The sequence below is a fragment of the Nicotiana tomentosiformis genome, chromosome 7 (genome assembly GCF_000390325.3).
Source record: "Nicotiana tomentosiformis chromosome 7, ASM39032v3, whole genome shotgun sequence".
In the NCBI taxonomy this organism is placed as follows: Eukaryota; Viridiplantae; Streptophyta; class Magnoliopsida; order Solanales; family Solanaceae; genus Nicotiana; species Nicotiana tomentosiformis.
In genome coordinates, this window is record NC_090818.1 from 25,334,980 (window position 1) to 25,361,026 (window position 26,047).

Sequence of the window (26,047 nt, forward strand, 5' to 3'; positions counted from 1 at the left end):
TTAAAAGGGCTCTTTGGCCAACCTGAACTGGCCCCTTTTGGGCAAATTTAGTCCTCTCATTTAAGCAAGTAGGTAACACACCTACTTGTCATCTACGCAGTATTAAAAAAATGCATATATCTCTCTACTCCGATGTCCTATTGACAAACGGTTTAATGCGTTAGAAAATAGACTCATAAATCTTTAATTATATGGGTGGATAAGCCCGTAACTCTAAGTATATTTGGAGAAAAGCTTAGTGAAATTTGACCCAAATTTCAATAAAACTTATGAACGTAACTTGTGATAACTTTCATTGACTTTTGTTCCACAACTCACTTGACTTCAAAATTTATTACATGACTATCATACGACTAAAATAACTCGTAACATAACCTTCTTATCATGTTAAGCACCCTAATCTCACCCCAAAGGTACGAGTTATAACATTCCCAACTTGTCGACTTTCGACGAAACATTATTTTCTTCAATTACTTTAGCTTCTGAACCTTCCAATCCTATTAGTACTTGTTGTTCATGATCTTCAATATTTTTAACCTGCAAGGTAATATGATTAACTTACTTTATATACTTACAAAGATGATCTCATTTTTGGTCTTACATCAGTTTGTTTACGACGTACTTTTACGTACGAAAATATGGAGTGTAACACTATTAATCTTTAATTAGAACACAAAAATTTCACCAACACACAAACTTTATCAACACAATCGCTGATTTGCTAATATTTAATTTATATTTTAAAAAAATATTTTTCGTTAACTAACAAAGTATATATCGTAACAACATTTCCAATGAAAAAAGAATTCCATCGTACCACACACATTCAAAATGTAATTTCTTTCTCTACCCAAAGCCACAAAATGGATTATCCTAACCTAGCTAGTTGAAAGGTGTTTTTTTCTTTCTGTTTCTTCTTTAAGCTACATAGAGAGATTGAAATTTGAAATTTGAAATCTTGAAACTTGACCTAACTATGCATATGCATTCATGGTTAAGGACTATTGAAGTAATACCAAACATAGCACGAGGAAACAAGCTAGTTTCTTAACTATGATTGCACGTTGTATGTTTATATTCTATGTTTCCTAGGAAGGGTACTAATGATCTGGTGTACAGCAAGGAGGGGTAGCCGAAGTGCTATAATTGAAGTCTATTCCGTGAAGTGATACTCTGAACTTACCCTGTGTCAAGCTCGGATACATGATTTATGTTTTATGGGTTGTAACCTTTAAAAATATTTCACATTAATCTCATTATATTTTGAAAATTATTACTTCGTATATCTACTAATTGTTGCTATTATATATAATAATTTTTTATATATAAATTTATAGTTTGTATTAAAGTTTTGAGTTCAGATTAACTCGATACAGCAATATTACATCCGCCCCATGCATGGGGCAGAGATGTTTGCCAAATTGCCAATATTCTTGCTAGGTGTTAGGTGACTTGTTGTCATAGATTCACAAGAAATATGGTATGTGAAGTAGGGAAATGCCAACCACGCTGAAGTGACCTATGCTTTGTAGAGATAATAAGAGGTTCCCCACATGCCATTTCTATGACCTACTGACTCATCCAATCAAATATTCACATCCCTTTCACTCTAGAGAGATTCATTATCTTTTGCTGGTTTTATGAAAGTTAAATATGAATGCTGCTAATAGGACAATAGGCCCATACTATAGGACTATAGCACTCCAAGTTACTTTAATTTGTGCTGTGGTATGGCACAGTACTCCTTGAAATACCTTAGTTTTCGGAAATGTTTTTTCATGTATAGTTGCCCTGAAAAGTATATGATTTGGATTAACAGGAAAATTTAGCCGAGGAGTTTGTTGTTGTTGTAGTTGCTAGGCAAAGTACTACTTCACCTTCACCTCTTGTCATTTTTTATTATATAGAATTTTTTTTTATATTCTTGCTATAATATCTGTTGATGCTAGTACTACACGTAAATCTATTTAGAATCGAGGATCAATTCTGTTATTAAATTTTCTAACGGGGACAACAACAACCCGGTGAAATTTTACAAGTGGGGTAAATTTTCTATGGCACTGCACATAAATTAAATTTTATTTGAAAAAAAATGAGTGCAAGTCCAGCTAAATATTCTGCTTGAATCTTCCCCTATAAGAAATGAGCAAATCTATGATGATCTAGACAATGGGAAATGGCATGTTTTTGACGTCAAATGCAGCTCAAAATGTATGAACAGTTGCTTGATGATCTTGTTTTAAACTTCTACAGGATATAGTTTCCGATAAGATGTCGTAACTGAATATGTAAAAAGTAGCTTGATGATTGAAGGAACAAATTTGGACATCAGCAATAAACTAGTAAACTACCAAAAAATTATTATTTCGTCAAAAGCGGATCCCGAATTTGAAATTTATGGATTCAGATTCCAATTTTATCACATTCCATCTAATTTAGTAGTTAAAAATTTTATTTGTACGTACTTAATAATTTTTTGAAAAAAAATACAAAATTTGAGCGAAAGCTATGGATTTGGATGAACCGATAGCCTCTCCACTATGCCCATGTATTTCGTTGCTTGGAGATTTTATGTAAGCAAAGTTGTCTTTCCTCTCTCCATCTTCTACTACGATCAGATTCTTTCCCCCTACTAGTTATCTTTTTAATTACATCTCTTGAATATGTCCCATGAAATACGAATGGTGAAAGGGCTTAGATTTATCTGAGAATTCACCCGAATATGAATGGCATCGAAGTACGTTGATAGTGCCTCTCTCAATATGGATGAATAGGCCAAGGAAACTTCATCAATTCAGTGCGCTTGACGAAGCAATAGAGACGAAACCATCAAAATGTGCAGCACAAGAAAAGAAGCATCACCTTTAAATTAACTAGGCATATCCTAAATTCAACCCATTATGAATTGTTATTTATTTGGAGTGTCTGTAATTTTAAATGATTGGGAATATCATTTGGAATTTAAATCTCAATTTTGAGAGAATTTGGTGAAGATTCGAGGGAGTTTTGATTAGAATTTCAGATTGAAACTCGAATAAGAAGACATAAACAAATTGTATATATTTTGTATGTGTAGTATAGAAACGGCATATAAAATATATACAACTAATATAATTGTATATAAATTATAATTTTAACTGGATTTTCTATATAAAAAATTATATTTAAGTTGTAGATAAATTGTATTCAAATTGTAGATGAATTGTAGGTTTTGATCGGATTTCTGTAAAAAAAAAAAAAATTGTATTCAAGTTGTAGATAAATTGTAGATTTTGACCGTATTTATATATATTTTGTAAAAAAAAATTTAAAATCTCATAAAAATAATATATATTTCTATATATCAAGTTACTTTCCGTAAAAAAAAAAACTTAGAAAAAATTAGGTAAATAAATTTAAAATCTCGTATATATACGAAAAAGTCTCATTTAGAAACAATATATTGGGCCGATCTCCCTATTGGATTAATCTCACAGAGCAGGGCTTTAACTAATTTGATATGGGCCAAATGAACCAGGTAAAAGGGCTAAAAGGACAAATGAGAGAGATGTTTGATTGTTGTTGCATATAGTCGCTGGGTGATTTGCACAAATAGTTCACTTCGGTGCCATTATTAATTTTTTGACCCTTTTGTCTTATGGAGAGAACTTTAAGTTTAATAAGTGTTGCCACTCGCTTGTCCCATGATCAATACTTTTGGCTTTTGGCTTTAAAGGTTGAAGAACTAACTCAAATAGTCGTTCGCTTAATTTCTTAAACTAAGAAAAGCCGGAAGATATACAATACATATATAATTCATATATAATATATATGTAATTGTGTATAATCAATATATAATTTATGTATACCGGCTAAATATTGAATATGTCATGCTATTTGTCCCTTAAAGGTTTGCGTGGAGCAAGCGGAGGTCAAAAAAATCCAATCCAGACCAACTATTTTCAAGGTCGTTGGTGTAATTTTCTTATAGCTGCTAGACTCCTCCAATTTGCACTTATTCCGTTATTTGTAGCCTCGTAGGTTTTTTTGTTACCCACTTAGTATTTGTGTTAATCGCAATAAAGGTTTAACTAATCTAAATTCATCGTGTAAAGCCTATTAAAAGAGAAGGCATGCCTACTAGGATTTTTTAATTCCTATAATCGAAGCCAAAACATCTTAATAAGAGCGAAGGAATCAAACCCATTTCACAAATCTTTATTATAGTCGTATTCATTTGAAGATTACAATGAGTCAATTTTAACGATATTGTTTCAATTTTAAAATGAACTGGGGATATTGATGTTACCCATTTAATCTATTTTGCCAATTCAATTTTAACCCAAAGAAGACTTATTAATAAGTCAATGCAATTGCTCATTGACTTATTTTTAGTGGTTTAAACTTATTTACTCATTTGACAGCACTTAATTTGAAAGGAAGAAAGTGTGGGCAACAGTAGCCGCCCTCAGTAAATGGTGAATGCAAATGGCAGTCTTTTGATGGCGGTGTCACGTGAGACGTGGCGAATGAAGACGTGACTGTCCCCATTTTAACCCCACCGGCGGTGGTAGGACCCACGTGCGGCGAAAAACAAGGCGGCGTTTGATTTCATTGTTGTCTTAGCTCTTTCGACACGTTGCCATTATACCCCCACTCCTATTCTGCGCCATCTAGCGCCGTACCCACCACCTTCCCACGTGCCTTTCATGTACCCTTTCTTTGTCCCCACCCCTCCGCTCTACTCCTCCTCCTTCACTCACTCTCTTCAACCGCGCGTGTGTTGGCAATCTTTATCACCACCTCATAAGTTCATTTTCTCACCTTAAAATATCCCAAAAATATTTGTTATTTTTCAATAGCGGATCTTAATCAAAGGTTTTGGATTCAAGCCATAGATATGAAAACTTTTTGGTAGTAACGCTTCCATCCGAATGAGACCTTACATGGTACGAATTCGAACATATTCGAACTCTAATGCAAATATCGAACAACAGATAAAAAATAATTAAAAAAATAATTTAACATGGGTTTGAGTTTATTTAGTCATTAACAATAACAACAATCCAGTATAATTTTACTAATGGGGTTTGAGGAGGTAGTGTGTACGCAGACCTTACCCCTATCATGGGATAGAGAGGCTATTTTCGATAGACCCTCGATTTCCTTCCTCCAAGAACTCTCCACCTTACTCTTGGGATGACTCGAACTCACAACCTTTTATTTGGAAGTGGAAGGTGCTAACCAGACAACCCACTCTTGTCCTTATTTAGTCATTAACTACTTTAAAATTTACATTTAAAATGCTTCCTGATGGCCGCCGCATAGCGCACCCACGAGGAATTGTGGGGGGAAAAAATACAGAAAAGGGAACAAAGAAAAGAAGAGAAAGCGAAAGTGTTATTACTGTACTCCACAAATTCCGCCGGCGAAGGAAGGGCAAAATTGTGGGCCAACAGAGGCACCAAGTCCAACAACATGGGACCTATAAACCCGCTGTCTCCTACCGCTCTCCTTCTCCTTTCTTCCTTCTCACGAAGAAATTATCCATACTTTTACACACTCACCCCTCCAATTTCCAAATGATACTTTAAAGTTGTAGTATTATTATTCCCTCTATCTTAATTATCTAATAAAATATGTATTTAGACATAAATTATTTTAATATTTTAAAATAAAATTAATATATTTAAAAATATGTAAAAAAATATATAGAATTAATAACTCAAAATATTTAAAGACAAAAATTTATGCTCAAAAAATAATTCATTACCTTCACATAAATGAGGTAGAGTGAATAAATAAATAATGTTTGGACGGCAGAAATAGTACACGTGCCGTCCACCTTAGACACGACATGTACCCTTTCTTTCCACACGGAATTCTTAATATTGGTTTGTTACCTACTACCAATGGGGCATATACTGTCTGCCTTAAGCTTCCTGTCTACCCCGTCGGTGACTTGTTAAATTTGTTAAGGGGGAAATAATTAACATATTTTGAGCTTAACTGACCGTTTCACATCATACTACTTTACAAAAATGAGTTTAACCGCCTCATTATACCATAAAATTCATTTCACTATTTGTTCCCTTGCCGAGAAAGGATTAGCTCCATTAATTTTCAATGGAGCATTGGATGTATGCCACGTCTGCAAGAGAAGTATTGATGGCCTAGATCAATTTCTATGGTACCTTCAACTCTTTTATTTATTTATTTTATTTCAACTCTAAATAATAGGAGTATTAAAAACGCAAGACAAATAATATGTATTTACTTTTGTTTATAATCATTTTTAAATGTATAGGACAAGTAAAATGAGAAATACTTTCATGCAAGTACCTTGGGCGTTAAAATATAATTTAATGGTGAAATAAATAAAAAATTGAATGAGTACCATAGAAATTGATCTAGGCCATCAATACTTCTCTTGCACACGTGACATACATCTACTGCTCCATTGAAAATTGCTGGAGCTAATCCTTTTCCTTTGTTGCCGGCTTCACTGTTCAGAATAGACACCTGTTACTAAGACTTTCAAATCCACTCTTGGACATAACATATTTTTAATTAACTCTAATAACAACTATCTTTGACGAAAAAAAGATAATAATAACAAACTATCTACTTTTGGCATTGCAACCGAAAAATGAATCTGGATCGAAGTTGAAATGCTTTTTCCTGTTAGACTGAATTGTTTAATGCTTTCTGAATTTGGGATCGATTTGGCCGGCAACTAATATGGTATTTTTCTCAATAATTAAGTACTAGTACAAAATAAAGCCATTAGAAAAATAGCTCGTGTACTTGATATGATTTAAGGTTTGTTAGAAGTTAGAACCACCACCCATTCACCTAAATTTACATTGAAAGCCTAGAGAGTTGAGAAAAATTGCAGTATCGAACCTTATCCATCATTACTTCGCTACATTAAATTATTAATAATAATAATAATCAAAACAAGATCTTAAGGGCTGGGATAATAAAATATAATACAAACTCTCAAAAATAGGAGAAAACATGCTCCAAACATTAGATTAGCTGAAAAGGAAAACTGAAGAAGAACGCTAGATAGATATTTGGAAGGAGAAAACACTAATTTTCTCATTAATCAGAATGCCTAAACAAGGATTAGAGTTAACAAATAGTAGAAACAGCAAGAGAACATTACAACCCCCTCAGCTGCGAAAAAAACGAACAGTTTCTTTTACGTATATACAAAATTCAACCATTAGTCTCTCTCTCTCTCTCTTCTCTCTGCCAAATAACATTATCGTCATCATCAAAATTCCATAGGTGGAGCAAGGTTAAGATCAAGATCAATTCCTCTTTTCCCATCATATTGGTTCTCTTCCACTGCAGAGGACGAGTCCGACACAGTAGGACCCACTCCGGCGTTAACGCCGTTAAACCCCATCGGCGTTACATGGTAAGGCTGAGGCCTGTTAACAACTCCCGCCCGCCACAAAGAATCAAAGAGCAGAACCGGCTGGCCATTTGGCAGAACCGCCACAGTCGGCTGCTGGTGGAAAATCGGGTACCCAACTTCCCCAGAACGGCGACAGTTGTCACCGCCATCTGCAGCAACGGAGCCAAGATGGCGCGTGAGATCCAGCTCGAGCGGCGCATGAGGCGGCGCGTGAACACCAGTCTCTCCACTAGAGGACTCCACGGTGCTGCTGTGACTTGGGCTCTGATTCTCCGTCGGTGAAGGGAAGTTAGTTTTTGCTTTGGGTCCACGAAACTCTCGAGCGGCGGTGTCGTACGCCTTAGCCGCCTCTTCCGCCGTGTCGAAAGTACCTAACCAGACCCGACTCTTCTTACCCGGGTCACGGATTTCAGCTGCATACCGACCCCATGGCCTCTTCCTTACACCTCTGTAGTGAACCTCCTTAACTCCATCTGTTTTCACATTTCCTCCTTTCAGATTGCCATTACTAACCTTATTTTTGACAGCCATGTTGTAAAAGAAAAGACAAGACACTGTTTAATATTCTATGTGAAAAAACAGAGTGAGGAACAAAGGATAGGTAAGAGTTACTTATATAATAGAGGAGGAAGAGAGATTAAAAGGGGAGGTGGGGTAGGGGGCGCGCGGTCAACGAGGGGTTTGACTGGAGGTGAGAGAGCGCCGCCCAAGTCATATAGGAAGAGAGGTGTGTGGAGAGAGTAATAATTGAGAAATGTGTAGGAGAGTTACGTGGCACGCGGGCGTTTACGTAGACATAAGCGGTTTAAAGATGTTGATTGCCGGCCCTGCCGGCTTTGGATTTTTGATCTTAGACGGCCGTGTTTTGTTAGGAATGAGGTTTGTTGTACTTGTTTATTCTACTCCACGCTTGTCATGGACACGTGTAGTCCACTGCTTTGTACCGCAACATACCAATTTTGTACTAATATAAAATTTCGTTAGATTTAGATTTTATTTTAGAGATAATAAGCAAATCAAAGTTAAAGAAAATGTATTTGTCCCATGAAATCTTTATATTTCCGGAGTGATTAATTTGTGTTGTCAAAGTGGTACTCTCTTTGTTTTTTAATACTCAAATCAATTAATATTTTGATTACTTGTTACTTTTCATCCCAAGCCGAGTTATATTGGAAACAACATATCTATATAATACTCAAATCAATTACTCCATCTGTTTCAATTTATGTGAATCTATTTCCTTTTTGGTCCGTTCCAAAAAGAATGAGTCATTTCTAAATTTAGTAACAATTTAGCTTAAACTTACAATTCTACCTTTAATGAGAAGCTTTTATAATTACACAAATATGTTGGGCCCCTTTTTGATTTGTTTAGGACCATAAATTCTAAAAGTCTTCATTTTTTCTTAAACTTTGTGGTCATTCAAACAGATTCACATAAATTAAAACGGAGGAAATAATATTTTGATTGCTTGTTACTTTTCATCCTAAACCGAGGATCTATTGGAAACAACATATCTATCCTCACAAGTTAGAGGTAAGGTATGTGTACACATTACCCTTCCAATACCTCACGATGTAGAATAATACTGGGTATATTATTGTCGTTGTTGTTGTATTACTTTTCATCAGCATATTTGTTAATTAGCTCTATAAATAAAATCTCAAGTAGATAAAAAATACTCTTTCCGTTTTAATTTATGCGAACTCAATTGACTGGGCACGAAGTTTAAGAAAAGAGAGAAGGCTTTTGAACTTGTAGTGTAAAATGAGGCACATATATTTTGTGTGGCTATAAATCATTGTATAAAGGTAAATTATTTCCAAAGAGGGAAAGTAGTCATTCTTTTTGACACGAATAAAAAAGAAAATAAATTTACATAAATTGTAACAAAAGAGTATAACTTATTATTTTTTATTGCTATTAATTAAAATTTAGAGCCTAATCTTTCATGATTTTTATCCATTTCAGTAACCAATCACACTTGTGGTAATCTCTTATTTTCTAGAAGCTTCTCTTATTTTTTTGATAGATAAATTTGAGATTTATAAAGCGTGGGGGGGGGGAGGGGGAGAGTGGGGAACTTCAGATAATGAATGAGGGGACTGGAGAGAATTATTGGAGCGTGGGTGGGAAGCGCCAAAGAGCAATGAGTAAAAGGGGTTTGTAAGTTAGGAATAGATGATGACCAATTCAAAAAGAAAGCGTCTAATAGTAGAAAAATACAAATACGACTACGGCACATTTCACTTACCAATAGGCAATAGCCGCCGACTATGTTGTTGTCCTGATAGAGTGACCCATATTGAGATCCGTAGAGTACTGCACACTTGTTGTATTTCAAAGTATTATATTACTACTAGTAGTAGTAATAGTTTATTATTGTTTCCTATATTAATGAAACGAGTCTATCTATTCGCTTATACCTTCAGCTTTTTAAGACCGACAGATCACCGCAAACCCCACTATCTTCAGCAGACACGCGTCCATTTTCCGCGCTCTACGCGTCTATTTTATCAAATCAAGGCCCACCTTGTCCGTGCTTTCATTTTGTTCCTATGCGCTTGACCAAGTAAACTCTTGTTTTTTTCATTAAACAGCTGTTGAGTATGCATTTTAGTATTTTACCTGCCATTGTGACTGTTATTATGATTGCACTTCACTAGACACTTTGTACCAATCGAAAAAAACATCTCGGGTCAAAATCTACATTCATTAAAATTTGATACCAAACGGTATCGTAGAAAGCGATATGGACGAGATCGATTAGTAGATGACAGGGCTCGTAGCCGAGTAGTCAATAGCGACCGAGGTCGAGTGCTAACGACTAGTTTTTGTAATAGAATATTTGGAGAATATCATATTAAATATTCTTGGTGTCTGTACTTTTAGAACTGACTGAGGAATGTTCCATATAAATAGAAAAGGAGATAGGGGAAGAGGAATATGTAATATTCTCTGATAAGAACATTCTTTGAAAAGCAAACTCTCTCTAGATAAAAGACAATCACTACATTTCTAAAGAGATTTGATTATCTACTATTCCACACTTTTTCCATTAGATTCGAGAAGGGTCCCAACATTCTAGTATTTGTCTATCATTCATCATTGTCAGAAAGAAGAATCATCCACCTCATTAAATATTAGGTGAATCATTCTCCTTATTTACTTTAATGTCATTTATCGTTATTTATTGCTTGATATCCCTCATCATTAATGATCTTGAAACATTGAATGTACATCACATTTAATCTTCTCTCAATACTGCTCTTGCGTGATTGGTGTTAATCGATTATAGATCTGAAGTTATTATCATTAACTAGGTTTAGCCCTTCGTCATACAATATTAATTAGTTTAATCAAAAGTTTACATTTTTTGGTCAAACAATTTGGCGCCGTCTGTGAGGAAAGTCTAGTTAAATCTTTAGTTTCTTCTAGATCTATAACTGGCACAGTTCACAAAAAAAAAAAAAAAGCTCCTACTTCCTTGTACACCCAGATCTGACATGGCAGGTAACGCCTAACACCTCTCCCCGACGAAGTGGATCACCCCTCCCTCACGGCAGTATCACAGCATCCCGCGGGAAAGGAGCTTCCACATTCACAGCGGAAGAGGCGCCACCAGCGGTGAACAAGCTACTCGAAGCTTGGCCGACAAATACGCTGACCGACATCCTCAACAAGCCCACTCAGGAGGCAGTTAAAGAAAATGCAAGGACTTGCGTTGCACCAGCAACGGCCAAGAACCACGGACCTCCCCCTTCAGTAACAGGTATCACTCACAATATTAATAATGCATGTAACGACACCCTCATGGCCATTCTGAGGAAAATGGAAGAAATGGAAAATGAAAACAAAATGCTTCGGGATCAAATGAGAGAACACCAAGAAAGAGTCGACAAAATACCGGGTGCCCCAAAACTCTTGCCAAAAAAAGATGTTGGTCGGTTCGTCGAGCAACCCTACACTGATGAAGTCGCCCCACATGCCATACCCAAGACGTTCAAGATGCCGCCTTATCAAAAAATCTATGACGGTACGATCGACCCCGAAGATCATGTAACTCATTATGTCACTGCGGTAAAGGGCAATGATCTCGCCAAAGAACAAGTCTCCTCCATCTTGTTGAAAAAGTTCTGCGAGACCCTTACCGGAGGAGCATTGACTTGGTATTCACAGTTGCACGCGCGCTCCATTGAAACATTCGAAGAGATGGCCGACAAGTTCGTAACGGCCCATGCTGGGGCTAAAAAGGCGGAGGCAAGAATGAACGATATATTTGCCATTAAACAATCACCCGGAGAGGGATTGAGGGACTTTCTCGCTCGATTCAACAGAGTAAGGATGACCTTACCGAATGTATCGGAAGGAATGGTTGTAGCAGCTTTCCAGAACTGGCTGAACAGGAATGGCTCGAGGGCGACCAGAAAACTATTAAACTGACTTATGAAATATCCTCCAACCACTTGGGATGAAATACACAATGCCTACTGTGCCGAGGTCCGTGCCGACGAAGACGACCTGAATGGGCCAACTCATCGATTGACCTCGGTACAAGCCGAATCAGGAAGGATCGTCGAAATGATGCCAAAAGAGATCTTGCAGCTCCACGATCCTACCGAGAAAGACATCAGCCATATGTCAGAAGCGCCATCATGCCCCTCTCCCGTTACGAAGAGGGGCCATCTAGGCCAAGGACAGGGACTCACCGGAACTAGAGAGGTATTCCCCCTTTACTGTCCCCTCACAATTTTTGTGTGTCGCCCTCAGAAATAGTCTATGCATTGGAGAAACTCGGAGCAAAAGTAAAATGGCCACAAAAGATGAGATCAGATCCAAGCACTAGAAAATCAGACGCCCTCTGCCAGTTCTACCAAGAGCGAGGTCACAAAACTAATGACTGCATCGCCCTAAGACAGGAGGTCGTGAACATGCTTCATCAAGGACACCTCAAAGAATTGTTGAGCAACCGAGGAAGGACCAACTTTGCCTGAGGATGTGAACAACACTAGGGACCGCCGAAACCACCCTCACCGACTCGCACCATTCAAATGAACATCGGGGGTGGAGACGACGTTTCAATCAACACGTAAAGTTCTCCACAACCCACAAGCTCAAACGGTCAATCACTTATGAATGGTACGATGAACTCGAAGATCTTCGATAAGTCAGATACCCACGATTTGGTTTTCCCTCACTATGATGCCCTCATTATCACTTTATGATATTAGATACAGATGTAAGACACATTATGGTGGACGATGGGAGCGGCGCGTGCATTGTCCATCCTCGAGTACTTGCACAAATGAAACTCGAGGATAAGATAGTATCGCACTGCATCACGTTAACATATTTTAACAATGCAATTGAACGAAAATCTGGGAAATCACACTCCCCGTCCTAGCCGGCGGCGTCATTCTGGAAACTACACTCCACACCATGGACCATGATATGACGTACAATGCTGTAATAGGTCGACCGTGGATACATGCCATGAGGGATATCCCTTCCAGCTTGTACTAAGTTATCAAATTTCTAACCCCATGGGGAGTATTCAGCATACGAGGAGAACAACGCACATCTCGAGAATGCTATCGCATTGCCCAGGATTGTACATACACCCAACAAATGAAGGGCAAAACAGAGGATGCATAGCAATTAACTGTGTCGAGGTCGAGCTGTGATGAAAAGGCGGACGTCATCAGAGATCCCGATATAATAGACGACACGGGATCAACCGTAGAAGACCTCGACCCCGTCCAACTTGATGAAAACGACCACAGCAAGAAAGCCTACGCCGGCCGCAAGCTTCAAGAACCAGGTAAATTCCGTCAATTCTTAACTGCTAACGCGGACTTATTTGCTTTTTCCCATGCAGACATGCCAGGTATCCCGAAGGAGGTCGCCACACACAAGTTGAACGTCGACCCGTTCTACCCCCCCGGTAAGGCAAGTTAGGCGAAAGTTCAATTCCGCAATAAATGATGCAGTCCGCGAGGAGGTCAAAAAATTGTTAGAAAACGGCTCCATCAGGGAATCAAAATATCCCCAGTGGGTCGCCAATGTGGTCATGGTAAAAAAAAAAAGAACAGAAAGTGGCGGATGTGCATAGACTTCACGGATTTAAACAAAGCATGTCCCAAAGATTCATTCCTCCTACCTCACATTGACCAGCTCATTGACGCAACGACCGGGCATGAACTGCTGAGCTTCTTAGATGCCTACTCGGGCTACAATCAGATCCTTATGGAAGAGGAGGACCAGGAGAAGACCATCTTCATCACCCACCAAGGAACGTAATGCTACAGGGTGATGCCCTTCGGACTGAAAAATGCGGGGGCGACATACCAAAGATTGGTGACCAAAATGTTCAAAGACCAACTTGGCAAGACCATGGAAGTCCACGTAGATGACATGTTGGTCAAGTCCAAAAAGAAAGAAGATCACATCGACCACCTGAAAGAGGCTTTCGACATGCTCAGGCGATATGGGATGAAACTAAACCCTAAGAAATGTGCGTTCGGCGTAACTTCAGGAAAATTCCTAGGCTTCCTAGTATCACAAAGAGGCATCGAGGTCAATACTGACCAAATCAAAGCCATTGAGGGAATACCAGAACACTTAATGGCATTGGATAATGGCTGTGATGTCCTTCAAGGATATGTGCATATATGTGTATGACTCTATGCGTGATGGAGCTGCTCATCAAGCCAAAGTTCATAACACAATGCGCAAGTATTCTGTGTTGCTGCCTCATTTTTTCGTGCACACACGTTTCTATTTAAACAAAAAAAATATTAATTGGCGCACTGGTGTCTACAAATCAAAGGACTTGATTACCTCTTTTGATGTAAAACTGGTTGAAGGACTGCCTCAACAAGTCGAAGCCTATGAATTTCTTTCAACACAATCTGTTTGTTTTTAGATTCTGCAGTTTGATAATTGTTGTTATTTTTATTTTTGTAGTGATTGCGGCATCATTTTTCGAGCATTTAATTGAGGGCAAGACGCCTCCTAAAAAATTCAATTCCTATGCACACCGGCGCAGATTTGGTGCTCTCTTGTGGGATTATGCTAGAAAGAAGATGGAACTGAACGCGCAAAGTAATGATGAGATTATTGGTCGACAGAATAAGCCGCGAAAGCGGAAAAAGTAGTTACTTTTGTCTTTGTTGTAGGATGAACTCAATAATTTTGTTTTGTATTGTGTTCTGTTATGTTGTCATTGTTGTAAGACAGATCAGATTTGTTTATGTTTGAATTTTATGAATACTTTTAAGATTTGTACGGCAAATGAGATGTCTGCTCTGTTATAAAGGTTTAATGTGTTTCAGCACAATATTGAAGTGTTGCAGTTTAGTTTATTTTGGTGTTTTCTCCCTTGATTTTGTGTTGTGAATTCAAGATATGAAAAATATACGGTAGTTTGTGATACAATCTCCGAAGTTTGTTATCGAGCAGAAGACTGTCTAGCAATTCATTAGTGGGATCCTCGAAGGTGCAAGATTCCAGTGTTCCAATTTAAATTCTTTACATTAGATTAGGGAGGGGGGGATGATATGAGAATGCAGCAACAATGACTTCCACGTCGATCGGAGCACGAAAATCGGGAACATAATTGTGTCATCGAGACCGGGGACTGCGCGACCAGCCCCGTAGAAACAAGTTGTACGAATTAGCCACAAGAAATGGAAATTTCTCTTTAACATAACGAATGCTTATGTACTTTTTGAAAATGAAAGGAATAAAATAAAGTCCTTTTATTTTTTATCTTGTTTCTTGTCTGATCGATGAATTAATTTTATCATTTGAAAGTTAAACAAGTACTTCAAATGCTAGTTCCGTAATGAACAGGAGACGTCTTCTTCAAGAGCATCATAAACATAAGAGGGCCCTCTCTTATAAAAACCCTCACGTTAAAGGGTTGATTTCGGAAGAACCTATGCCCGTAATCAAAATGCTTTCGGGGAAAAATACACCCAAGGCTTTACGTAATAAGACGCAAACAGTAAAACTTGCGCAAAATACCTAGGCAAAAGAAAAATGAGAGTGCAAAATTTACATAAACTTTCAAACGAATGAAAGACTCAAACAATACTTGAGCAAAAAGATGTCTTTATTTACAATAACGTGACAAAGTGGCACAGATACAAAATCTACTAAACCTGCTCATGACTCGTGAGACCTATGTCACCTAAAGCTCTGATACCAACTTGTTACGACCCAAAATCTCACACGTCATGATGGCGCCTATCTCAATACTAGGCAAGCTGACAATCTCAATAAACCACCATATCTTTTAAGTTTAAAAATATAATGATTAAATTCAGCCGAAGAAAATTCACAAATACATATATAAACATTCCCAAAACCCGGTGTCACTGAGTACATGAGCATCTAATATGAAGTAAATGCAGTAAATAAGGAGATAGGGAAGGAGAGGCAAGGTCTATGAAACACGGCAGCTATCTCTGAATCTCCGAAAAATCAACTGTGCGAAAGAAATCAACACCCGCTATAGCTGGGAATACCTGAATCTGCACACGAAGTGCAGGGCGTAGTATGAGTACAACCAACTCAGTAAGTAACAATAATAAATAAGGAACTGAAGATATTGACGAGCTACACAGTTATAGTTCACTTTCCGTAATTCCAGCAAGAGAGACATGCTTTCAAATCCAGCAGTTTAAGTCAAATCAATTATATACAGTTCAAGTTCATGTATTCCGGAGATAAAATCTTTCAGAAAATTTCACCACAATAATAGATAGCAACTAAGTGCAACAACAAATGAAAAGCAAGTACAACATCTCAGGGCAACAGTCACTAAACTCGTCACAATAGCTCAACGAATCACACATAGATTCAAGCCTAATGAACTTTGAAACTTTCAATTTCTACAAAGGACGCCGGAACCTATCAAATCACGTCCGATTGACCTCAAATTTTGCACACAAGTCATAAATGATATAATGGAAGTATTCCAATTTTTAGAATCGGATTCCGACCCCGATATCAAAAAGTCAACCCCCGGTCAAACTTCCCGAGAAATTCAATTTTCGCCATTTCAAGCCTAATTCCTCTACCGACCTCTAAATAATTTTTCGGATACGCTCCTAAGTCCAAAATCACCATACGGAACTATTGGAATTATCATAATTAAATTCTGAGGTCATTTACACATAAATAAATATCCGATCAATTTTTCCAACTTAAGTTTTCAATTATGAGACTAAGTGTCTCGTTTCACTCCGAATTTCTTTCGGACCTGAACCAACTAATTTGGTACGTCATAAAACAACTATAAAGTATAAACTGAGCAGTAAATGGGGGAACGGGGTTATAATACTCAAAACGACCAGTTGGGTCGTTACATTCTCCCCCTATTAAACAAACGTTCTTCCTCGAACGGGTTTAGAATCATACCTAGAGTCTCAAATAGGTGTGGATATTTGCTTCGCATCTCCGCTCAATCTCCCAAGTAGCTTCTCCGATTGGCTGGCCTCTCCACTGTACCTTCACTGATGCTATGTTCTTTGACCTCAGCTTTCGAACCTGTCAGTCTAAAATAGCCACCGGCTCTACATCATAAGTCAGATTACCGTCCAGCTGCACTGTATTGAAATCCAGAATATGAAACGGATCCCCGACATACTTGCGGAGCATGGATACATGGAACACTGGATGAACACTTGATAGACTAGGTGGCAAAGCAAGTTCATAAGCCACCTCTCCAATCTTCTTAAGTATCTCAAAAGGTCTAATATACCGAGGGCTCAACTTGCCCTTTTTCCCGAACCTCAACACACCCTTTATGGGTGAGATCTTTAGCAGAACCTTCTCCCCAACCATGTAAACAACATCATGAACCTTCTTGTCGGCATAACTCTTCTGTCTAGATTATGCCGTGCAAAGCCGTTCCTGAATCACTCTGACCTTCTCTAAAGCATCCTGAACCAAGTCAGTACCCATTAGCCTAGCCTCACCCAGCTCAAACCAACCTACCGGGGACCGACACCGTCTCCCATACAAAGCCTCATACGGAACCATCCGAATGCTTGACTGGTAGCTATTATTATAAGCAAACTCTGCGAGTGACAGAAAATGATCCCAGGAACCCCCAAAATCAATGACACAAGTGCGTTACATATCCTCTAATATCTAAATAGTGCGTTCGGATTGTCCGTCCATCTGAGGATGAAATGTTATACTCAACTGAACCTGTGTGCCCAATTCGCGCTGCACTGCTCTCCAAAACTGTGATGTAAACTGCGTGCCCCGATCTGAAATGATAGACACTGACACACCGTTTAGGCGAACAATCTCGCGGATATAAATCTCATCCAACCGCTCCGAAGAATAATTGGTACCAACTGGAATAAAATGCGCGGACTTAGTCAACCGATCTACAATCACCCAAACTGCATCAAATTTCTTCAAAGTCCGTGGAAGCCCAACTACGAAGTCCATGGTGATATGCTCCCATTTCCACTCCGGAATTTCAAGCCTCTGAAGTAATCCTCCTAGTATCTGATGCTCGTACTTTACCTGTTGATAATTTAAACACCGAGCTACAAATCCAACTATATCTTTCTTCATTCGCCTCCACCAATAGTGTTGCCTCAAATCCTGATACATTTTTGCGGCACTTGGATGAATGGAGTACCGCGAACTGTGAGCTTCCTGGAGAATCAACTCACGCAAACCATCTACATTAGGCACACATAGCCTGCCCTGCATCCGTAATACACTGTCATCTCCAATAGTGACTTCCTTGGCATCTTTCATGAAATATGCTTCTAATAAATTCAAGGAAGTCTTTGGGTTAATAAATTCCAAGGTATGTGTTTATTTTCCATTGTGCATTTTCTTTTATTTTTTTTAGTTAACATATTGTATCCTATTTTTTAAAAATGGTTTGGTGCAAGCGAAGACAAATATGGTGCACATCTAGAGGAAGACACCAGTGGTCGTCAAGACAATAATGATTTTGTGAGCAATATGGAGTTTGGTGGCAATGAAGATGTTGACATGGATGGTTTTAAGGTGTGTTTAGTTGTGCATTCTGCACTTTTCTTTTTTCTTTTCTTTGTTGTTTTTGATAATTTGATTCTTTTTAAAAAAAATAGGTCGGTGAAAGTGAAGGCAAAGATGTTCCATATTCTCAAGGAGATATCAGTGTGCATCATCGTAACAACATTGTGCTCGATGCAGCAGATCAGTTAGGTATCAATATTATGGAAGAACCTTCTGGTGTGAAAGTTAACATGTTCGTTGCTAAAGTAACTTTCACACCAGATGTAGTGCATGTTGGCACTATTGGTGAAACTGCAGATGAGGCGGCAGGGGAGATGGAGGCAGAATCTGAGAAAGAAAAGGTTCCCAAATCTCAGACTGGCGTTGTTTGTGTGACTGCAAGTGTTGATGAGGCGGCATGAGAGATGAAGGAACAATCTGAGAAAGAGGTTCTTGAATCTCAGATTGTTCTGTACCAGCCTTAATTACTTCATGAAGTTTTGCCGCAAATGAAAAAAAGAAAAAGATGTCCTGCAAAGGCCGTGTAGTCTCCGTTCATTACTATATTTGATTCAGGATCCAGTCTTGGTGTTATTGCAGCGAAAGAAAAAAAAGCAAATTTATGCTGTTAAGCATCCTTTTCAAAACAAAATCGGAACTGGCGTTAACCACTCTTTGTTGAATGTATTTGCTGCTTGGGTCAAAGAAGGGAAGTCCAGAAAGAAGTATGTTTCCAACTTCTGAGTTTTATTCAGTTTTATATTTTAATATATTTTTATTTGTAGCATTATTTTATATCAAATCACTGTATCGCTTTTGTGTATATTTGTTACCAGGAATGAAATTTACCCAAATCATGTTAGTGAACTCAATCATGCTTATAATCTTGGTGTATATCATGTTGAAGACAAAAAATAGTTTTACACTTTGGCATATAATGGTCAGCCTTTGGATGACTCGGTACGTAAGAAGTCACTTTTACAGTTTTTTTTTTAATTTTAGCCAGTGTACACGTGATCAGGCCTCTTAAGTTAGAACAAATTATTAATTGCTATCTTGTCTGGCACAAGAGAAGTAGTGATCATTCATTTTCCTTTGCTTTCTGTGAATTTGGTTTGAAAAAGTGTAGCTGCTTAAAGCTAACGAGCCTTCAGTGATTAATTATTTGTTATGTTTTGTTTCAGCACATTGATGTTTTGTTCTATTATTTGAGGAAGAAGGGGAAATATGACAAAGACTTACCTGTAACATTCACCACCACAGATTAGTACTTCGACGAGAAAATTAATGAGTTGTGGCAGGCGTTTATTGATACAAATGGAGATAGTGAAGTGTGCAATCCGAAACATGTCACTGCAAAGTATATTCAGGGGTATGTCTTGGATGCCAATGATCCATGGCACACTGTTGAGCACGTCTTAATGCTAATTAATATTGCGGAATAATGGCATTGGATAATGGCTGTGATGTCCTTCAAGGATATGTGCATATATGTGTATGACTCTATGCGTGATGGAGCTGCTCATCAAGCCAAAGTTCATAACACAATGCGCAAGTATTCTGTGTTGCTGCCTCATTTTTTCGTGCACACACGTTTCTATTTAAACAAAAAAAATATTAATTGGCGCACTGGTGTCTACAAATCAAAGGACTTGATTACCTCTTTTGATGTAAAACTGGTTGAAGGACTGCCTCAACAAGTCGAAGCCTATGAATTTCTTTCAACACAATCTGTTTGTTTTTAGATTCTGCAGTTTGATAATTGTTGTTATTTTTATTTTTGTAGTGATTGCGGCATCATTTTTCGAGCATTTAATTGAGGGCAAGACGCCTCCTAAAAAATTCAATTCCTATGCACACCGGCGCAGATTTGGTGCTCTCTTGTGGGATTATGCTAGAAAGAAGATGGAACTGAACGCGCAAAGTAATGATGAGATTATTGGTCGACAGAATAAGCCGCGAAAGCGGAAAAAGTAGTTACTTTTGTCTTTGTTGTAGGATGAACTCAATAATTTTGTTTTGTATTGTGTTCTGTTATGTTGTCATTGTTGTAAGACAGATCAGATTTGTTTATGTTTGAATTTTATGAATACTTTTAAGATTTGTACGGCAAATGAGATGTCTGCTCTGTTATAAAGGTTTAATGTGTTTCAGCACAATATTGAAGTGTTGCAGTTTAGTTTATTTTGGTGTTTTCTCCCTTGATTTTGTGTTGTGAATTCAAGATATGAAAAATATACGGTAGTTTGTGATACAATCTCCGAAGTTTGTTATCGAGCAGAAGACTGTCTAGCAATTCATTAGTGGGATCCTCGAAGGTGCAAGATTCCAGTGTTCCAATTTAAATTCTTTACATTAGATTAGGGAGGGGGGGGGGGGGATGATATGAGAATGCAGCAACAATGACTTCCACGTCGATCGGAGCACGAAAATCGGGAACATAATTGTGTCATCGAGACCGGGGACTGCGCGACCAGCCCCGTAGAAACAAGTTGTACGAATTAGCCACAAGAAATGGAAATTTCTCTTTAACATAACGAATGCTTATGTACTTTTTGAAAATGAAAGGAATAAAATAAAGTCCTTTTATTTTTTATCTTGTTTCTTGTCTGATCGATGAATTAATTTTATCATTTGAAAGTTAAACAAGTACTTCAAATGCTAGTTCCGTAATGAACAGGAGACGTCTTCTTCAAGAGCATCATAAACATAAGAGGGCCCTCTCTTATAAAAACCCTCACGTTAAAGGGTTGATTTCGGAAGAACCTATGCCCGTAATCAAAATGCTTTCGGGGAAAAATACACCCAAGGCTTTACGTAATAAGACGCAAACAGTAAAACTTGCGCAAAATACCTAGGCAAAAGAAAAATGAGAGTGCAAAATTTACATAAACTTTCAAACGAATGAAAGACTCAAACAATACTTGAGCAAAAAGATGTCTTTATTTACAATAACGTGACAAAGTGGCACAGATACAAAATCTACTAAACCTGCTCATGACTCGTGAGACCTATGTCACCTAAAGCTCTGATACCAACTTGTTACGACCCAAAATCTCACACGTCATGATGGCGCCTATCTCAATACTAGGCAAGCTGACAATCTCAATAAACCACCATATCTTTTAAGTTTAAAAATATAATGATTAAATTCAGCCGAAGAAAATTCACAAATACATATATAAACATTCCCAAAACCCGGTGTCACTGAGTACATGAGCATCTAATATGAAGTAAATGCAGTAAATAAGGAGATAGGGAAGGAGAGGCAAGGTCTATGAAACACGGCAGCTATCTCTGAATCTCCGAAAAATCAACTGTGCGAAAGAAATCAACACCCGCTATAGCTGGGAATACCTGAATCTGCACACGAAGTGCAGGGCGTAGTATGAGTACAACCAACTCAGTAAGTAACAATAATAAATAAGGAACTGAAGATATTGACGAGCTACACAGTTATAGTTCACTTTCCGTAATTCCAGCAAGAGAGACATGCTTTCAAATCCAGCAGTTTAAGTCAAATCAATTATATACAGTTCAAGTTCATGTATTCCGGAGATAAAATCTTTCAGAAAATTTCACCACAATAATAGATAGCAACTAAGTGCAACAACAAATGAAAAGCAAGTACAACATCTCAGGGCAACAGTCACTAAACTCGTCACAATAGCTCAACGAATCACACATAGATTCAAGCCTAATGAACTTTGAAACTTTCAATTTCTACAAAGGACGCCGGAACCTATCAAATCACGTCCGATTGACCTCAAATTTTGCACACAAGTCATAAATGATATAATGGAAGTATTCCAATTTTTAGAATCGGATTCCGACCCCGATATCAAAAAGTCAACCCCCGGTCAAACTTCCCGAGAAATTCAATTTTCGCCATTTCAAGCCTAATTCCTCTACCGACCTCTAAATAATTTTTCGGATACGCTCCTAAGTCCAAAATCACCATACGGAACTATTGGAATTATCATAATTAAATTCTGAGGTCATTTACACATAAATAAATATCCGATCAATTTTTCCAACTTAAGTTTTCAATTATGAGACTAAGTGTCTCGTTTCACTCCGAATTTCTTTCGGACCTGAACCAACTAATTTGGTACGTCATAAAACAACTATAAAGTATAAACTGAGCAGTAAATGGGGGAACGGGGTTATAATACTCAAAACGACCAGTCGGGTCGTTACATTCTCCCCCTATTAAACAAACGTTCTTCCTCGAACGGGTTTAGAATCATACCTAGAGTCTCAAATAGGTGTGGATATTTGCTTCGCATCTCCGCTCAATCTCCCAAGTAGCTTCTCCGATTGGCTGGCCTCTCCACTGTACCTTCACTGATGCTATGTTCTTTGACCTCAGCTTTCGAACCTGTCAGTCTAAAATAGCCACCGGCTCTACATCATAAGTCAGATTACCGTCCAGCTGCACTGTATTGAAATCCAGAATATGAAACGGATCCCCGACATACTTGCGGAGCATGGATACATGGAACACTGGATGAACACTTGATAGACTAGGTGGCAAAGCAAGTTCATAAGCCACCTCTCCAATCTTCTTAAGTATCTCAAAAGGTCTAATATACCGAGGGCTCAACTTGCCCTTTTTCCCGAACCTCAACACACCCTTTATGGGTGAGATCTTTAGCAGAACCTTCTCCCCAACCATGTAAACAACATCATGAACCTTCTTGTCGGCATAACTCTTCTGTCTAGATTATGCCGTGCAAAGCCGTTCCTGAATCACTCTGACCTTCTCTAAAGCATCCTGAACCAAGTCAGTACCCATTAGCCTAGCCTCACCCAGCTCAAACCAACCTACCGGGGACCGACACCGTCTCCCATACAAAGCCTCATACGGAACCATCCGAATGCTTGACTGGTAGCTATTATTATAAGCAAACTCTGCGAGTGACAGAAAATGATCCCAGGAACCCCCAAAATCAATGACACAAGTGCGTTACATATCCTCTAATATCTAAATAGTGCGTTCGGATTGTCCGTCCATCTGAGGATGAAATGTTATACTCAACTGAACCTGTGTGCCCAATTCGCGCTGCACTGCTCTCCAAAACTGTGATGTAAACTGCGTGCCCCGATCTGAAATGATAGACACTGACACACCGTTTAGGCGAACAATCTCGCGGATATAAATCTCATCCAATCGCTCCGAAGAATAATTGGTACCAACTGGAATAAAATGCGCGGACTTAGTCAACCGATCTACAATCACCCAAACTGCATCAAATTTCTTCAAAGTCCGTGGAAGCCCAACTACGAAGTCCATGGTGATATGCTCCCATTTCCACTCCGGAATTTCAAGCCTCTGAAGTAATCCTCCTAGTATCTGATGCTCGTACTTTACCTGTTGATAATTTAAACACCGAGCTACAAATCCAACTATATCTTTCTTCATTCGCCTCCACCAATAGTGTTGCCTCAAATCCTGATACATTTTTGCGGCACTTGGATGAATGGAGTACCGCGAACTGTGAGCTTCCTGGAGAATCAACTCACGCAAACCATCTACATTAGGCACACATAGCCTGCCCTGCATCCGTAATACACTGTCATCTCCAATAGTGACTTCCTTGGCATCTTTCATGAAATATGCTTCTAATAAATTCAAGGAAGTCTTTGGGTTAATAAATTCCAAGGTATGTGTTTATTTTCCATTGTGCATTTTCTTTTATTTTTTTTAGTTAACATATTGTATCCTATTTTTTAAAAATGGTTTGGTGCAAGCGAAGACAAATATGGTGCACATCTAGAGGAAGACACCAGTGGTCGTCAAGACAATAATGATTTTGTGAGCAATATGGAGTTTGGTGGCAATGAAGATGTTGACATGGATGGTTTTAAGGTGTGTTTAGTTGTGCATTCTGCACTTTTCTTTTTTCTTTTCTTTGTTGTTTTTGATAATTTGATTCTTTTTAAAAAAAATAGGTCGGTGAAAGTGAAGGCAAAGATGTTCCATATTCTCAAGGAGATATCAGTGTGCATCATCGTAACAACATTGTGCTCGATGCAGCAGATCAGTTAGGTATCAATATTATGGAAGAACCTTCTGGTGTGAAAGTTAACATGTTCGTTGCTAAAGTAACTTTCACACCAGATGTAGTGCATGTTGGCACTATTGGTGAAACTGCAGATGAGGCGGCAGGGGAGATGGAGGCAGAATCTGAGAAAGAAAAGGTTCCCAAATCTCAGACTGGCGTTGTTTGTGTGACTGCAAGTGTTGATGAGGCGGCATGAGAGATGAAGGAACAATCTGAGAAAGAGGTTCTTGAATCTCAGATTGTTCTGTACCAGCCTTAATTACTTCATGAAGTTTTGCCGCAAATGAAAAAAAGAAAAAGATGTCCTGCAAAGGCCGTGTAGTCTCCGTTCATTACTATATTTGATTCAGGATCCAGTCTTGGTGTTATTGCAGCGAAAGAAAAAAAAGCAAATTTATGCTGTTAAGCATCCTTTTCAAAACAAAATCGGAACTGGCGTTAACCACTCTTTGTTGAATGTATTTGCTGCTTGGGTCAAAGAAGGGAAGTCCAGAAAGAAGTATGTTTCCAACTTCTGAGTTTTATTCAGTTTTATATTTTAATATATTTTTATTTGTAGCATTATTTTATATCAAATCACTGTATCGCTTTTGTGTATATTTGTTACCAGGAATGAAATTTACCCAAATCATGTTAGTGAACTCAATCATGCTTATAATCTTGGTGTATATCATGTTGAAGACAAAAAATAGTTTTACACTTTGGCATATAATGGTCAGCCTTTGGATGACTCGGTACGTAAGAAGTCACTTTTACAGTTTTTTTTTTAATTTTAGCCAGTGTACACGTGATCAGGCCTCTTAAGTTAGAACAAATTATTAATTGCTATCTTGTCTGGCACAAGAGAAGTAGTGATCATTCATTTTCCTTTGCTTTCTGTGAATTTGGTTTGAAAAAGTGTAGCTGTTTAAAGCTAACGAGCCTTCAGTGATTAATTATTTGTTATGTTTTGTTTCAGCACATTGATGTTTTGTTCTATTATTTGAGGAAGAAGGGGAAATATGACAAAGACTTACCTGTAACATTCACCACCACAGATTAGTACTTCGACGAGAAAATTAATGAGTTGTGGCAGGCGTTTATTGATACAAATGGAGATAGTGAAGTGTGCAATCCGAAACATGTCACTGCAAAGTATATTCAGGGGTATGTCTTGGATGCCAATGATCCATGGCACACTGTTGAGCACGTCTTAATGCTAATTAATATTGCGGAACAATGGCATTGGATAATGGCTGTGATGTCCTTCAAGGATATGTGCATATATGTGTATGACTCTATGCGTGATGGAGCTGCTCATCAAGCCAAAGTTCATAACACAATGCGCAAGTATTCTGTGTTGCTGCCTCATTTTTTCGTGCACACACGTTTCTATTTAAACAAAAAAAATATTAATTGGCGCACTGGTGTCTACAAATCAAAGGACTTGATTACCTCTTTTGATGTAAAACTGGTTGAAGGACTGCCTCAACAAGTCGAAGCCTATGAATTTCTTTCAACACAATCTGTTTGTTTTTAGATTCTGCAGTTTGATAATTGTTGTTATTTTTATTTT

At 38.1% G+C, this 26,047-nt stretch overlaps 1 protein-coding gene and 2 long non-coding RNA genes across 3 annotated transcripts; 2 read left to right on the forward strand and 1 right to left on the reverse strand.

Moving 5' to 3' along the window:
• Positions 1–7,057: 7,057 nt before the first annotated feature.
• LOC104091694 (ethylene-responsive transcription factor 4) lies at positions 7,058–8,183 on the reverse strand. The gene has a single exon (XM_009611511.4). The coding sequence runs from the start codon at positions 7,937–7,939 to the stop codon at positions 7,262–7,264; it is 678 nt and encodes a 225-aa protein (XP_009609806.1). The 5' UTR covers positions 7,940–8,183; the 3' UTR covers positions 7,058–7,261.
• Positions 8,184–19,032: 10,849 nt separating this feature from the next.
• LOC117281680 (uncharacterized) lies at positions 19,033–19,799 on the forward strand. Its single transcript, XR_004512310.2, has 3 exons — positions 19,033–19,149; positions 19,261–19,384; positions 19,609–19,799. It is a non-coding gene; the product is annotated as an uncharacterized lncRNA (long non-coding RNA).
• A 5,075-nt stretch (positions 19,800–24,874) lies between these two features.
• LOC138895123 (uncharacterized) lies at positions 24,875–25,648 on the forward strand. Its single transcript, XR_011409323.1, has 3 exons — positions 24,875–24,991; positions 25,103–25,226; positions 25,451–25,648. It is a non-coding gene; the product is annotated as an uncharacterized lncRNA (long non-coding RNA).
• The last annotated feature ends 399 nt before the right edge of the window (positions 25,649–26,047 follow it).